General features: G+C 37.8%; 1 protein-coding gene across 1 annotated transcript in view; it reads right to left on the reverse strand.

Annotated features, from left to right (window-relative positions):
- LOC101042863 (contactin-associated protein-like 3) overlaps positions 1-16,954 on the reverse strand; it is a 229,892-nt gene that overhangs the window by 166,699 nt on the left and 46,239 nt on the right. The window contains 1 exon segment of the mRNA XM_039475023.2: positions 5,185-5,378. Within this exon segment, the coding sequence (XP_039330957.1) occupies positions 5,185-5,378 (194 nt within the window).

Below are 16,954 nucleotides of genomic sequence, written 5' to 3' on the forward strand. Positions count from 1 at the left end.
CTTTTATCTTAAATAAGGTCAGTTCTTTACTGAAAATGACTACATTCATACGGTGCATAAAATATGTTGCAATTTACAGCAAGAATAATATAAAATAAAGTTCCATAAATTTAAACTGGAAGCCGTTGCAAAGGCAGAAGCGGGATGGGATGTGAAGCTATGGCAATGGTCCAGGGGAGAGACAGTGGGCAACTGGGCTGCCATGGTAACGACAGAGGTGACGAAAAGTTGTCAGACTCCACATATACTCTGAAGCTCTAACTGACATGATCTGTCTAAAGACTGAGTTGACAGAATATACCTATGGATTGATTCCAGAGTGTGAAGGAATGGAAGTCACTGATAACTCCACACGTTGGCTCAAGCCAACAGCTGGTAGATGCTCTGATGTTTACTGAGAGGTGGAAGCCCAGGGGAGATAGGTTTGGTGATGGGAAGGATGTTGAGATAATAAATCTGGTTTTGGATGTTTCTATTTGACATCCTAAAGGAAATGGAGTCTGGTGCTCAGAGGGGAGCCTGAAACCTGTGTCAGGGATAGATAATAACCTGAATATATCTAATCCTAAGAAACAGAACATTTCACAATGAATTAAAAGTTCTATATTCCTTGAAGGTTTAATTCTTTATTCTTTTTTTTTTTTTTTTTTTTTGAGACAGAGTTTCGCTCTTGTTACCCAGGCTGGAGTGCAATGGCGCGATCTCGGCTCACCGCAACCTCCGCCTCCTGGGTTCAGGCAATTCTCCTGCCTCAGCCTCCTGAGCTGGGATTACAGGCACGCACCACCATGCCCAGCTAATTTTTTTTTTTGTATGTTTAGTAGAGACGGGGTTTCACCATGTTGACCAGGATGGTCTCGATCTCTCGACCTCGTGATCCACCCGCCTCGGCCTCCCAAAGTGCTGGGATTACAGGCTTGAGCCACCGCACACAGCCTAATTCTTTATTCTTTCAGAAATAAGTGAGAAATAGATACGAGGTAAAATGGCTTGTCAGTGATTGTTAATCTGGGACTGTGGTTACTGGGATGTTATGGTATAATCTCTCAGCATGATTCCAGGACATTTTTCTAGCATGGTAAGGCTGAATTTCCAAACATCTTTTCTCTCCTTTTTGATTCTGACCATTTGTTCTTATTAGGCCAGGTGGGGTTTTTTTGGGTAATTCCTATTACTACTATAGAAAAGAAATAGTGTGTTGTTCTCCCAGAAAATTATCTTTAATCTTCCCTCTTCTCTTCTGTTGTTTATTCTTTTGACCTTGTTTGAGTAATGGCACCTTTTAAAATGATATAGCAGATAAGGATATTTACTATTCACCAAGTGAGTCTGTGTCCTAAAATACATTTTCTTAACTGAAAGTACAATACATAATGAAGCTTGTTCTGTTACTCAGGAAAGATTCGTGTATTCCTGTTTTAAGTAACAGGGATTCTCTCTTTTGAATAGAGCTTTTATTACTCTGAAGATTCCATAAATCTGGCAGTTATTTCTAGTTTTATTGGGTATCTCTCAATACAAACTCAGTCCAGTCCTTGAAGCAGTCAATGTGAAGCATATAATTAGTAAGAATGTGGATTAAGATATTAATCTATTGAGGTAATCAAACATCAGTGATTTATATGACAGGCGCCAAATTGCTTATCTAAAGCCATGGTACCAGATTTGTTTTAGATTCAGATTCATGTCATATATTAGAAAGCTCATACTGTGTATATACCAAATATTACTGACGAGGTTAGTAATCACATATGTTACTATTTTTGCAATAAAACATATGAATATTCACATTCACAGTAACTAAAAAAATGCAAATAGCCCCAAGTCAGTACATTCAGATTTTGCTGCTAAATAAATTTGAGTCTGCTTGGGGTTCACCGTTTTAATGACTTTGCTTTCAAAATTAAAAATTACAGGTAAGCAACTGTGGATCTTTAATAATAGAAAACATTAGCATAGATAACGGGTAAACTCAGACCCAGGAAACAATACAAAAAGCCATAAAAAGATAGAAGGGAAGCATCCAAGAAATAAATAAGGCTGGAAAATGAATTTTTAATGTGTCCTTAACATAAACGTAGAAGCAGCAGGATCCCCAGGAGAGAGCTGGAAACGCCTTTTGTTCTCCTGGTAGAGGAAGGTTAATATGAGGAACCTGAGGCAAAGGATGCAGCTGTGGTCAGGAAAAGATAACAATAATAAAGATAATAATGTGCCGGGAAAAACAATCATAAGCTCATAAGAACATGTCATTTTCATTAATCAAGAGTGTTAATATTTTAGGTATCAAAAATATATCTTCTTAAGTTAACCTACTTTCACATCATCCATCCATATCTAAAGTTAATGCCTTGGTAAAGGGCAGAAACTCCAATAAGAGATGTAATTTATTGTTAAAAAAGTAATAAGACTGGAGGACAGCCAACATCAGACCATCATTTTAAGAAAATGATACATATGAGACAATCAATTAGTGAACTTCATTTCTGGAAAGGTAGCTTTGATAGGAAAAACACTAGACAGTAGGGACATGCCTAGTAAAAGATATGATAATTAGGACTCAGCTCACATTTTCCAAGAGCATATTAGTAACTTCTACCATAATTATTTGCTTATTTACTAAAAGAATGAATGAATTAATAAACAAATAGAGAAAATGTCCCTGAGATGCTAATGTAGCAGTTCAAGAAACTCAAATCAGGATGGTTACCAGTGGCAGGGAAGAGCTATGTGAGGCTGGGGAGAAGGTGGGGATAGTTATTGGGTACAAAGAAATAGAAAGAATGAATAAGACCTAGTATTTGATAGCACGACAAAGTGACTATAGTCAACAATAATTTAATTGTACATTTTAAAATAACTAAACATGTATAATTGGAATTGTCTGTAACACAAAGGATAAATACTTGAGGGGATGTGATCCCATTTTATATGATGTGATTATTATGCATTGCATGCATGTATCAAAATATCTCATGAATCCCATAAATGTATACACTGACTATGCACCCACGAAAATTAAAATAAAAATTTTTTAAAAAAGAAAGGAACTCAAAAATCTACATAGGTATTTTATAATCCAAACTCAACAGTCTCTCTCTTTGCAGTTTTACAACTTTCAGCAAATTCCCCATATTCTCTCCATCTCAGTTGGAACAGCCATTTCATATCTTACATCTCACTGTTTTTTTGGTATCTCATCCATCATCCCTGCTTTTGTTTGCATTACTTCTGCTTTCTGAAATATCCTTCTGAATTATTTTCCAGCAACCAACATAGTAACACTTTCTCCAAGGCCTGTCGTTCTCAAGTCTCTTTGGGTCTGTGTCTCATGATTAAACACAAGAACCATCTCTGGTTAGTTTTGTGGGTTCCCTCTTCCGTAGCATTAACGTTTTTTTCACCATGCAAATTCTGTATAGTTAGTCATAGAATAGGAAATGAAGCTATTAAAGGTTTACAATTTGCCAGTCACAGTGATTGAGGATGAAGGAGATGGAAAGATAAATCCCTATCTCCAAAAACCTTTTAGCTCAAAACGGTGGAAGGCAGAGTCCTGAACCCTCATAGCACTACATATCATTGCTTTAGTCCAAAACTTAGTCCTAGAGATGTGCGGAGCCGGAAAGGATCATTTTTATAGTGTGGCTGTTTTCAAAAAAGGTATCCTAGGAGAGGATGATTTTCACTCATTAATTCAGGAAACATTTCCTGATGTCCTAGTCCTGCTAGCCTCATTAGGCTATAGAGACTGAGTTAGTTTTCCAGAGCTGCTGTAACAAAGTGCCACAAACTAGGTAGCTGAAGTGACGGAGGCCATATGTCCAAGATCAAGGTGCCACAGGCCACGCTGCCTCTGGAGGCTGTAGGGAGGGATTTGTTCCATGCCCGTCTCCTGGCTGTTGGTGCCTGTGGTGTTCCATGACCTGTCCATGCGTCATTCCAACCCTCCCTCCTCACAGAGCCGCCTCCCTATGTGTCCTCGCACCATGTTCCCCGTGTGTACATCTGTTGTGCTGTCCAAAGGTCCTTTCTAATGAGGACACCAGTCATATTAGATTAGGGTCAACCCTCCTGACTATATTTTAACTTGATTACCCCTGTACAAACCTTATATCCAATTAAGGTCACATTCTGAGGTATCGGGAGTTAGGATTTTAGTCCATCCATACTAGAGATGCAGAGATGAAAGGCACAGTGACTTGGAAAGGAAGCTTTCACTGTGAGGGGAACCAGGAAAAGTAAACCATTTGTTCCAGTGAAGCTCAACATGTTTCTACACGTGGGGAGATTGTGAGAGTTGACATCTATTATTATAACCTCTCAGAGTAAGCAAAAATGGCAGATGGCATTGCCTTGGCTATGGTTTCCCTCTGAACTCCTTAACCGGATAACAAAAATGTCGATGGTACCTCCATCATTGATGTATTTTTTCAGGAGGAAGAAAGAGCCAAATTACAAATACAATGCAGACTTTATATGAGTTTTCTCTTTTAGCATCTCTTTTATAGGGAAACTGTCCGTAATATTTTAAACATTATTAATCAATGCTGAGCAAGATTTTAAACAGATATGGGTTGCTTCCAAATACTATACAATAAATATATTTTAATAAATTAAATACATTTACAGTATTCAAGAGTTAAACAAAAAGTAATTATCTCCCCAAAGAGGCAACTGACATATAATCAGAAACAGAAATAATGTCACTGCTATAGGGATATTTACAGGTTCCAGAGAATCTCACAGAGATCTATAGTCTATGAAAAACTAAATCTGGCTACTTAATAAAGGACACATGATTCTTCAAGTTCAAAGTCTGTGTTCCTGTACTTGCCATACATATGGAAATTGCTCATTTATAACATTTTGAAATTTCAGTGTCTTTCAAAAATATCAGATCAAATCAGACAAAATAAACAAATGAATTCAATCTACAACTCTAAAATAAAATAACTGCAATGTTCAATTATTAAGCAAACCAAGGAAGAATAAATTAATATGATTTGTATTATTTTTAAACTTCCACACTAATGCTATAATAGCAAGACTGTCTTTCAATGTTTTCAATGAAATGGATATCTTACTTTTATTTAGAATATTTTTTCAAAGTAATCCTTAAAATTCTGTTTTTCTAATAGGTTTGCAGCAATACGTAGCAATTATTATTATTAGAAAACATACCCAGATGCTTTCTTCTCGGCGATACTGCTTCCAGTTCCTCCCACCATCACTGAACATCAGGAGGTAGCTGGTCACCCAGTCAGAGCTCCCATATCCTCCTTGAGTGGCCACAGCAGTGACCTCCATTCTCTCACCAAGGTCAATTTGCAGCCATTGGTATTTATTTGACACAAGTGGGGTCCAGCCACCAGCTCCTTTTTTGAAACAGAAAAAGTAGGAAAATGGTAGAGGAGGAAGTTATTTAACACAGCTGTTACTAGATTAGAAAACTACACAATTATGAATATATATTAAGAAAATCATAGATTTACAATAGAAAAATACAGAAGAATTACATGTGACTGGATGAACCCTAAATTGTGTTCACATTTAGCTATATAACCCCCAACATTCTAGAATGCAGGTGTCCTACTGAGTGGAGGAAATGTTTGTTTAATGCAGGTAACCAATATGGCATTCCTGTCAATTTTTGGAACGAGTGTATTTCATAACCTTTGAGTAAGATTTGCCCTTTGCCAAACACAAGAGACTAAGTTCCAGCAGGAAGTACAGTATTAAGAACTGATAAAACAAAGATGGTTAATACATTGTCCTTACACCCAAAGCACTTACAGTCTCATAGGAGAAATGGATATTTAAAAGAACAATTCAGATATGGAATGCTTTGCGAGGCAATCCTACTTATATGTGTATATCCAAAAAGTTGAATTCACGGAAGTATAGAGGAGAATGATGGTTACAAGGAACCACGGTGTGGAGAAGATACTGTTAAAAACACACACATACACACAAAAAAGTATAGAGTAGCAAATGATCAAGGTGAGTCATAAGCAGGTTCTGGTGCACTCTGTTCTCTCTGGCAGTACTGCAGTGAAACCAGGGCAAGGCTTACACAGCAGAAGGAGACTGTCAGGTGTTGAAGAAGATGGACGCAGAGCAGAAAATTTGCTCTTTTTGCTCTGACTAATGCTACATCTGAAACAAAAACGTAGGAATGCCTGCTGATGTTTTATTGATGTTTGTCATTTTTCCAGTCTAATAGAATTAGGGGACACTCCAGAATGTTAACTTCTTTAATAATCAGTGTTTAGAAAAAGAGAGTACTTGATAAACAATTCCCAAGCCGAGGAGTCAGCATTCTTTTATTTCTCCCTGGTGCTGCCACTTACCTGAAGGCTCCGATAGAAAGTTTAAAGTTCTAGACAGTTGATTACTATTCATTGACTTATACTGTGTATTTTATTATTATGAGTTGTGTTTATAATTATGCCCTCATTTGTATATCTGTGAATTTATTCAACTTTTTAAAATTCCACATGTAAGTACTTTAGTACTTTAGTATATTTCTTTAAAAGTTTAATATTATTAGAATATAGCTAGGAGTAAAATTGAGTGAGGACACTGACATTATACTTTAATATAAGTTATTATGGGGAAGTGCAGAGAAATATTTATATGTAAATAATAACTCACATTTAAATAATAAATATAAATATTAGGCACCTATTTGAATTGATGAGCAAACACTTAACTACTGTTTCTTTATGATTCCCAAGTTTACAGATTCTTAGAACTCAGATTCTAAGATATTTTTTGCAGTGAATCTTTGTTCAAAAATATTTTTTCCAGAATACAAGAAAATTATCCCAGAGAGAAGATGGCTGAATAGGAACAGCTCTGGAGTGCAATTCCCAGCAAGAACAGTGCAGAGGGTGAGTGGTCACTGCATTTCCAAACAAGTTTTTACTGCCCACAGACCAGGAGATTCCCGGGCTAAAAAGCACCATGAGTTTCCAGCACAGCTGTTTAAGCAGGCGCCCTGGGTCTCCACACAAAAACACACAAATCTGGTGGCCATTTCAACTAGTGCCTGGAACACTTGGGATACAGAGCCACACATTGAATTGAAAAAAAAAAAGGGAGGGGGGCAGGCACTGAAACAAGGAGCCAAGTGATTTGGCTCAGCAAGTCCCACCCCAACAAAGACCAGCAATCTGAAATGCTCTGGATTGAGAGTTTCACAGCAAGTGCAGCTGGACCTGAAATGATCCAGTTCAGTGAGGGGGGAAGGGCGTCAGCCATTACCAAGGCAGTCTGCCATTACTGAGGCAGTTCTAACTGTACCTCTGTAAATAAAACTGGAAGGAAGTTCACACAGCAGCTGGGCAGAGCCCACAGCAGCTCAGCAACACCTCTGCTGGCAGACTGTGACTAGACTACCTCCTTGCTAGGAAGGGCATCTCTGAAAAAAGGCAGCAGCACATCAGGAATTTATAAATAAAGCCCCACCTTCCCAGGAGAGAGCACCTGGGGAAAAAGGCAGTTATGAGTTCCACTGCAGCAGACTTAAACGTACCTGCCCAGCAGCTCTGTACAGAACAATGGAGCTCCCAGCTCAGCACTTGAGCTCCTATAAGGGACAGACTGTCTCCTCAAGCAGCTCCCTGAACCCATATAACCAAAGAGACACCTCATAAAGGAGAGCTCAGGCTGACATCTGGTGGGTATCCTATTGGGACAAAGATAACAGAAGAAGAAACTGGCACCAACTCTTACTGTTCTGCAGCTGCTGCAGGTGATCCCCAGGCAAGCAGGGTCTGGAGTGGACCTCCAGCAGTCCTACAGCAGGGAGGCCTGACTGTTAGAAGGAAAACTAAGAAACAGAAAGAAATAACTTCATCAGCAACAAAAAGGACGTCCATACAGAGACCCCAACTGAAAGTCACCAACCGCAAAGACCACAGGTAGATAAATCCACAAAGATGGGAAGAAACCAGTGCAAAAAGGATGAAAATACCCAAAACCAGAACACCTCTCCTCCTCCAAGGGATCAAACTCCTCACCAGCAAGGGAACAAGGTTGGATAGAAAATGAGTCTGATGAGCAAAAGAAAAAGCAGGAGTTGCAATCCTAGTCTCTGATAAAATAGATTTTAAACCAACAAAGATCAAAAGAGACAAAGAAGGGCATTACCTAATGGTAAAAGGATCAATGCAACAAGAAGAGCTAGCTATCCTAACTATATACGTACCCAGTACAGGAACACCCAGATACATAAAGCAAGCTCTTACCAACCTGCAAAGAGACTTAGACTCCCACACAATAATAGTGGGAGACTTTAATACTCCACTGTCAATATTAGAGCAATGAGACAGAAAATTAACAAGTATATTCAGGACTTTAACTCAGATCTGGACCAAGCGAACCTAATAGATATCTACAGAACCCTCCACCCCAAATCCACAGAATATACATTCTTCTCAGCATCTCATCACACCTACTCTAAAACTGACCACATAATTGGAAGTAAATCACTCCTCAGCAAATGCAAAAGAACAGAAATCATAACAGTCTCTCAGACCACAGTGCAATCAAATTAGAACTCAGAATTCAGAAACTAACTTAGAACTGCACAACTTCATGGAAACTAACAACTGGCTCTTGAATGTTGAGTGGGTAAACAATGAAATGAAGGCAGAAATAAACATGTTCTTTGAAACCAATGAGAACAAATACACAACATACCAGAATCTCTGGGACACATTTAAAGCAGTGTCTAGAAGAAAAATTTATAGCAATAAATGCCCACATGAGAAGCAAGGAAAGATCTAAAATCAATACCCTATCATCAAAATTGAAAGAGTAAGAGGAGCAAGATAAAACAAAAATTCAAAAGCTAGCAGAAGACAAGAAAAAACCAAGATCAGAGCAGAACTGAAGGACATAGAAACACAAAAAAAACCCTTCAAAAAAATCAATAAATCCAGGAGCTGGTGTTTTTTTTGTTGTTGTTTGTTTTTTTTTTTTTTTTTGAGACAAGAGTTTCGCTCTTGTTACCCAGGCTGGAGTGCGATGGTGCGATCTCGGCTCACTGCAACCTCCGCCTCCCGGGTTCAGGCAATTCTCCTGCCTAAGCCTCCTGAGTAGCTGGGATTACAGGCATGCGCCACCATGCCCAGCTAATTTTTTGTATTTTTAGTAGAGACGGGGTTTCACCATGTTGACCAGGATGGTCTCGATCTCTTGACCTCGTGATCCACCCGCCTCAGCCTCCCAAAGTGCTGGGATTACAGGCGTGAGCCACTGCGCCTGACTGGAGCTGGTGTTTTGAAAAGATCAACAAAATAGACTCCAAGCCAGAATAATAAAAAAGAAAAGAGAGAATAATCCAATAGATGCAATAAAAACAGTAAAGTGGATATCACCATCAATTCCACAGAAATAAAAACTACCATCAGAGATTACTACGAACAACTCTATGCATATAAACCAGTAAACCTGGAAGAAATGAATACATTCCTGGACACTTGCACCCTCCCAAGGCTAAACCAGGAAGAAGTTGAAACCCTGAATAGACAAATAACAAGGGCTAAAGTTGAGTTAGCAATTAATAGCATACCAACCAAAAAATGCCCAGGTCCAGATGGGTTCACAGCTGAATTCTACCAGATGTATAAAGAGGAGCTGGTATCATGCCTTCTGAAACTATTCCAAACAATCCAAAAAGAGGGAATTCTTCTGAACTCATTTTATGAGACTGACATCATCCTGATACCAAAACCCCCCCGAGACGCAACAAAAAAAGAAAACTTCAAGCCAATATCCACGATAAACACAGATGCAAAAATCTTCAATAAAATATTGGCAAACCAACTGCAACAACACATCAAAAAGCTTATCCACCATGATCAAGTAGGCTTCATCCCAGGGATGCAAGGTTGGTTCAACATATGCAAGATTATAAACGTAATCCACCACATAAACAGAACCAAAGACAAAAACCACATGATTTTCTCAATAGATGCAGAGAAGGCCTTTGACAAAATTCAACAGCCCGTATGCTAAAAACTCTCAATAAACTATGTATCGATGGAATGTATCTCAATACAATAAAAGCTATTTATGACAAACCCACAGCTGATATATTGAATGGGCAAAAACTGGAAGCATTCCCTTTGAAATCTGGCACTAGACAAGGATGCCCTCTCTCACCACTTCTATCCAATATAGTCTTGGGAGTTGTAGCTAGAGCAATCAGGCAACAAAAAGAAATAAGGGGTATTCAATTAGGAAAGGAGGAAGTCAAATTGTCTCTATTTGCAGAAGACATGATTGTATATTTCAAAGACCCCATTGTCTCACCTCAAAATCTCCTGAAACTGATAAGCAACTTCAGCAAAGTCTCAGGATACAAAATCAATGTGCAGAAATCACAAACCTTCATATACACCAATACAATACTAACAGAGAGCCAAATCAAAAGTAAACTACCATTCACAATTGCTACAAAGAGAATAAATTACCTAGGAATACAACTAACAAAGGATGTAAAGGACCTCTTCAAGGAGAACTATGAACCACTGCTCAATGAAATAAGAGAGGACATGAACAGATGGAAAAGTATTACGTGCTCACGTTTAGGAAGAATCAATACTGTAAAAATGGCCATACTGACCAAAGTAATTTATAGATTCAATGCTAACCCCATCAAGCTACCTATGACCCTCTTCAAAGAACTGGAAAAAAATACCTTAAATTTCATATGGAACAAAAAGAGAGCCTGCATAGCCAAGACAATCCAAAGGAAAAAAAACAAAGCTGAAGGCATCATGCTACCTGACTTCAAACTATACTACAAGGCTACAGCAATCAAAACAGTATGGGGCTGGTACTAAAACAGAGATGTAGACCAATGGAACAAAACAGAGGCCTCAGAGGCAATGCTACATATCTACAACCATCTGATCTTTGACAAACCTGACAAAAACAAGCAATGGGGAAAGGATTCCCTGTTTAATAAATGGTGTTTGGATAACTGACTAGCCATGTGCAGAAGACAGAAACTGGACCCCCTTCCTGACACCCTACACTAAAATTAACTCCAGATGGATTAAACACTTAAACATAAGACCTAACACCATAAAAACCCTAGAAGAAAACCTAGGCAAAACCATTCAGGACATAGGCATAGGCAGGGACTTCATGACTAAAACACCAAAAGCATTGGCAACAAAAGCCAAAATAGACAAATGCACAGCAAAAGAAACAATCATTAGAGTGAATTGGCAATCAACAGAATGGGAAAAAATTTTTGCAATCTACCCATCTGACAAAGGGCTAATACCCAGAATCTACAAAAAACTAAAATAGATTTAAAAGAAAAACAAACAAACAAACCCATTCAAAAGTGGGCAAAGAATATGAACAGACACTTTTCGAAAGAAGACATATATGAGGCCAACAAACGTGAAAAAATGCTCATCATCACTGGTCATTAGAGAAATGCAAAACAAAACCACATTGAGATATCATCTCATGCCAGTTAGAATGGCAATCATTAAAAAATCTGGAGACAACAGATGCTAGAAAGGATGTGGAGAAATAGGAACACTTTTACACTTTTGGTAGGAGTGTAAACTAGTTCAACCATTGTGGAAGACACTGTGGTGATTCCTCAAGGACCCAGAAATAGAAATTCCATTTGACCCAGCAGTCCCATTTCTGGATATATATCCAAAGGATTATAAATCGTTCTGTTATAATGACACATGCACACGTGTGTTCATTGTGGCACTATTTACAATAGCAAAGACTTGAAACCAAACCAAATGCCCATCGATGATAGACTGGACAAGGAAAATGTAGCACATATACACCATGGAATACTATGCAGCCATAAAAAACAATGAGTTCGTGTCCTTTGTAGGGACATGGATGAATCTGGAAACCATCATTCTCAGCAAACTGACACAAGAACAGAAAATCAAACACCGCATGTTCTCACTCATAGGTGGGTGTTGAACAATGAGAACACATGGACACATGGAGGTGAGCATCACACACTGAGGTCTGTTGAGGGGGACTTGGGGAGGGACAGTAGGGGTAGGGACGTTTGGGAGGCATAATATGGGGAGAAATGCCAGATACAGGTGATGGGGGGATGGAGGCAGCAAACCACATTGCCATGTATGTACCTATGCAACAATCCTGCATGTTCTGCACATGTACCCCAGAACCTAAAGTACAATAAAAAAGTATATATGTATGTGTGTGTGTGTGTGTATATAATTATACCAGAGAAAAGCACCTCTTAAATTTGCATTATATATATATGTATGTACACACACACACACACACACACACACACAACACACACACACATATAGATATAATTTTTATTTGTTTTGCTTTTTATTGTTCCATGTTTTGAAGAGTCAGGAATTTGATCTAGTAGACAGGATGAAAAATTATTGGTAACAAATACTATGGTTGACACTAAAATGTTCCATATCTTTCTAGGTGGACACAGCTCTTGTGCAAAGTTGAATGTTGTGCTATATGTAGACCAGGGGCATCTTCCACTCAGGCCACATGGTTGCCTAGATCAGGCGAGATTTATTCCTGGATGATCTATGGCAATATTTACATGAGACCCTGCCAGAGATAGTGCATGGATTTCTTCAGTACTCAATGGAAACTGCTTCTACAGTTTCTTCCCTCTGTTCATTCCTTCTTCCAACTTCACTTTTCAGGATGTAACAGAATTCCACCTACCCACTTCCATAATTACTCAATTTAACAATGAATATGTATGAGCATTTGAGAACTCTGGGTCAGGCACAGAGTTCCCTTTACATGGATTTTGCATTTAATTTCTAAAGTACCTTTAAAAGACAAGGTCTCATTACTATCCTCCGTTTGGATGGTGAGCAGCTCACCTACATTTATACATCTCAAACTTTAGATCCAGAACCTGTGAAATTAAATTTTTATCATATAATTTTGATGATAATCATGGGATATGGTGATTCTCAAATAAATGTACAAAAGCTATGAAGAAGTTTGGGAGTGAGCAGGTCTGGCTACCTAAGGAAGCAGCCCCCATGCAGCAGGGCATCCTTTCCTGCTCCTGGTCAGGCAAGGTCTGGGCTTTGGAAGGGGGAGTGTGCAGTGCCAATGGGGTTTTATCTCCTGGCGCCTTCCTGTTGACTCTACCAGATCTACTTTTCTCTGCTAAGCCTATGTAAAATTTAATTGGTGGGAGATCCTTCTGGGGTTGGTGTAACTAGCAATCAATAGTCCTAAGTACAACACTACTGAAACTGTGTCTTTTTTTCTGTTTTTATTATTATTATTATTATTATTATTATTATTATTATGCTGTTTTAAAAGAGTTGGGAGAAGGTGAAAGAGATGCTACCAGCCAACCCATCATCTTAGGCTGGATGTTGTATTTTATGCACATAGTTAAACTTCTGAGGAACTATTCAATATTTTTGTTTCTTCCCCTCATCTTGGTTGGTCAGCATGAATGGCAACCTCTTTAGCTTGTATTTCATAACCTTTCTTTGGTATCTTCATTCCCTCTCATTCCAGGTTTAGAAAAGTAATTACTATGAGAACACATGTGGAGATGCACGAGGAGGAAAAATGAGTGGACACAGTTCTGCTGTGCTCCCCTCGGATTGTACGTTCTCATTAGAGGAAGCAGGAGCCGCTGACCATCCCTCTTCTCAGCATCCCTCACAGTTTGGTAGTTTGTTGGTGTTAACAGTTGCACTTCTGCTAACAGATGGCACATTTCAGTAACTTGATTTTAACTTTGATGAAGAAGTAGTATTCAAATGCAAATAAGCCGTATTTTCAGCCATTACTCATAAAGTAATGAAATTCTGGTGTTAGCAAATAATTTCATCAGGATGTCGTAGCCTCAGGAAATCTGCAATCCCAGCTGGGTTTTAAGGGTGAGCTGCTGTGCACACAATTTAATTAAATGCTGAGTGGAAACGGTGGGAAATACAACGTGACTGACCTGTGCACTACTAGATAGCACTGGTCTACGTGCCTTTGCTAAAGGCAGCTTTAATGGTTGGTATAGAAGGCCACTATGGGTAATGGAAAGAGAAAGGAAGATGGCTGACTCCACCTCCAACTAGCGTGTGTTAATTGTCAAGTCACTCAGCCTCTCTGAGACAAAAATGTTATTCTTTGTGTGAAAAAAAAAAAAAAAAAAAAAAAACATGAAATGGGACAGTGCAGGGAGTAACAGTCATATAAACCATCTCATAAGACTGTAAGGAAGACAATGAAATAATTGATACTAAAGCATTTTGTAACTAAATTATTATTCAAATGTGATGTTACATTCAATTTTTGTTTTCCTTAAATTTAAACAAATGAAAGTCTTTTATGTGTTAAGTCAGGTTTATACATGTATTGACTTCTATTCAACCTGGAAGCATCTTTTCTATGGTCACCAAAACTTTGCACACAGAACAGAGGAAGCAGTTATGTCATATCCTCTAGCTCAGCCTCCCCGCCACCATAAACATTTCTTCTCCACTTCACCCTCCTCCTTCCCCTGCCTCTGACAAGACACTGCACCTGAGCTAAAATGTCAGAATTCTCCCCCACAGAGCCTGTGAATTACAAAAACCTCATCCCCTCCATTCATAATATACGTTCTGGCACATGCGTTTCGGTACGGGAATGAGAATAAAATATGTTGAGCAACTGAAACTTTATCTTACACTTTATATGGCTTGAGGAACAGCAGATTTTTTTTTTTTAAGGGTAATTGGTTTTTGTAAAGGCTGATATTGGTACCACAGTGAAGACGCTGATCTGCGCACAGTGTTTTGCCCCTAAATGCCCACGCAACATAGAATTTATCTTATTAACTGTTGTATACACTTAAAAGTTTTCAACTTCTGAGGAAATTATTAAAGTCTGCCACTTATTTTATAATGGAAAACACGGGAAAAGGGAGAAGTGAAAAACTATGAAGCATATATTGTAGGCTGAGAATTCTACCAGACACTTTCATGCACATTATCATTTTTTATTTCTAAAAGCATCCGGTGGGTTGTCGTTATCATATCTATCTGACAGATGAGGAAATAAAATCACTAATTAAGACACATGGAAAGATATTCTTTTTAAAAATCAGCTTATGTTTCATTTTTATCCCTGGCCATGAATATATTCACATGATTTGTCAATCACGTAGTACTTGCAGGTTACAAATAATCTGGCATGATTATGTCTCTACTTTATATAGTTATATCTGTTTGTTACAATTCTTCATTTACCTCAGGTCAAAGTTACATTTGACTATCTGGGGCAGGGGGCTGGGTGAAAGAAAAGTAGAAACCCCGCAGCTGGAGCCTTAATTGCTTCTGACTAACAACAAAAATTAAAATTCCCATAAATACAGTATTTGGTCATAAGTGGCAGCACTGTCACAGAGTACATACTGACTTGGTTTATGGGGGAAATAATACACAGGTAAATCATCATCATCATCATCATCATCATCATCATCAATCATCATCATTACAATCATCATCATATCACCATAATCTTACACCTTCCTCAACATTTGATGAGTACCAGGGCTGAAAGATATTCAAGGGCACAAAATATAAGTAAACAAAGTAAACGTGCAAAGCCAGCCACTATTAGGGGCTTCTACATATAAAGCAAATAAATAAATAGTTTAATCAACCTTGTCTTGATGAGACATTTCCCATTAAGATAACAAACTGTTTCAAATGTGATTTTATCCAGATATATTTGTTTGTTTCTTTCCTCATTTAATTGCATTTTAACATACAGCAGAGTCATTAAAAATTTCATGTATTACCTAGAGTGAGCAGGAGGTAGGAAGTGAGACGTGAGATAGGTAGGGACTATCACAGCTCCTATACTCCAGTGTGATTATATGTATTTATAGGGAAGAGGAGTGAAGCTGGCTTTAAATAAACTCCCTTCTTCCACTTCTGAGATTTATAGGCTTTAAACAGCCATGCTTCTTGTCAGTACATCTACCTTTTTGCTGAGGAGAATTTAAACATTTACCTGAGATCTAATTTCATTTTGAAAAAAAAAGAAGTCTAACTACACAAATAAAGAATCAGGTATTAGAGTCTTTTTCAACTATGCTATTTGAAAGTAAAAAATGCAGAAACCCTCCCTCAAAATTTGTCTTTATGTACTTGTTCTATTTCAGCAGTATTTCCTTCAACCTTAGCAGGCTGACAAAGAAAGGCTATTCAGCCTACCAAAAATGTATTTATAAAAAAGAAATGCAATTATTGTTAAAATGTTAGAGTGTATATAATAATTTATAAAATTTATTCTCTTACAAAATGCATCTACATTCCCTAAGAGCTTTGAAAATGGACAAATAACAGAATAAATAAAAAACAAATAGTAGACGTTATACTTTAATCATATAAACAATCATACTAAAGGTAAGCAGTGCAAACACTCCTATTAAATGGCAATGATGGTCAGATTAGACGAGAAAGCAAGATCCAAATATATGCTGCCTGCAAGAAACACACTTTAAATAATAAAAAAGCTCAAATAGCCTAAGTGTAAACACATGGTAAAAAATAAATATTATGCTAACACTAGTCAAAAAAAAAAGCTGGATTAGCTATATTAGACAAAGTAGATTCCAGTGCAAAAAAAAATTACAAAAGGTAAAGAAAATTATTTCACAATGATAACTGTGTTATTTCATCAGAGGACATAATCCTAAACATGCAAACACTTAATAATGGAACTTCAAAATACATGAGGTGAAACCTAGTAAAACTGAAAGAAATAGATAAATCCATTATTATGGTAGGAGATTCGAGTACCCTGTCTTAGTAACTGATGGCACAAGAAGACAGAAAATAGGGATTCAGAAGTATTAATTATCACTCTCACCCTATATGATTCATTGATATTTATGGAATGCTTCACCTAATAGAAGAAC

The sequence above is a fragment of the Saimiri boliviensis genome, chromosome 2 (genome assembly GCF_048565385.1).
Source record: "Saimiri boliviensis isolate mSaiBol1 chromosome 2, mSaiBol1.pri, whole genome shotgun sequence".
Classification (NCBI taxonomy): Eukaryota; Metazoa; Chordata; class Mammalia; order Primates; family Cebidae; genus Saimiri; species Saimiri boliviensis.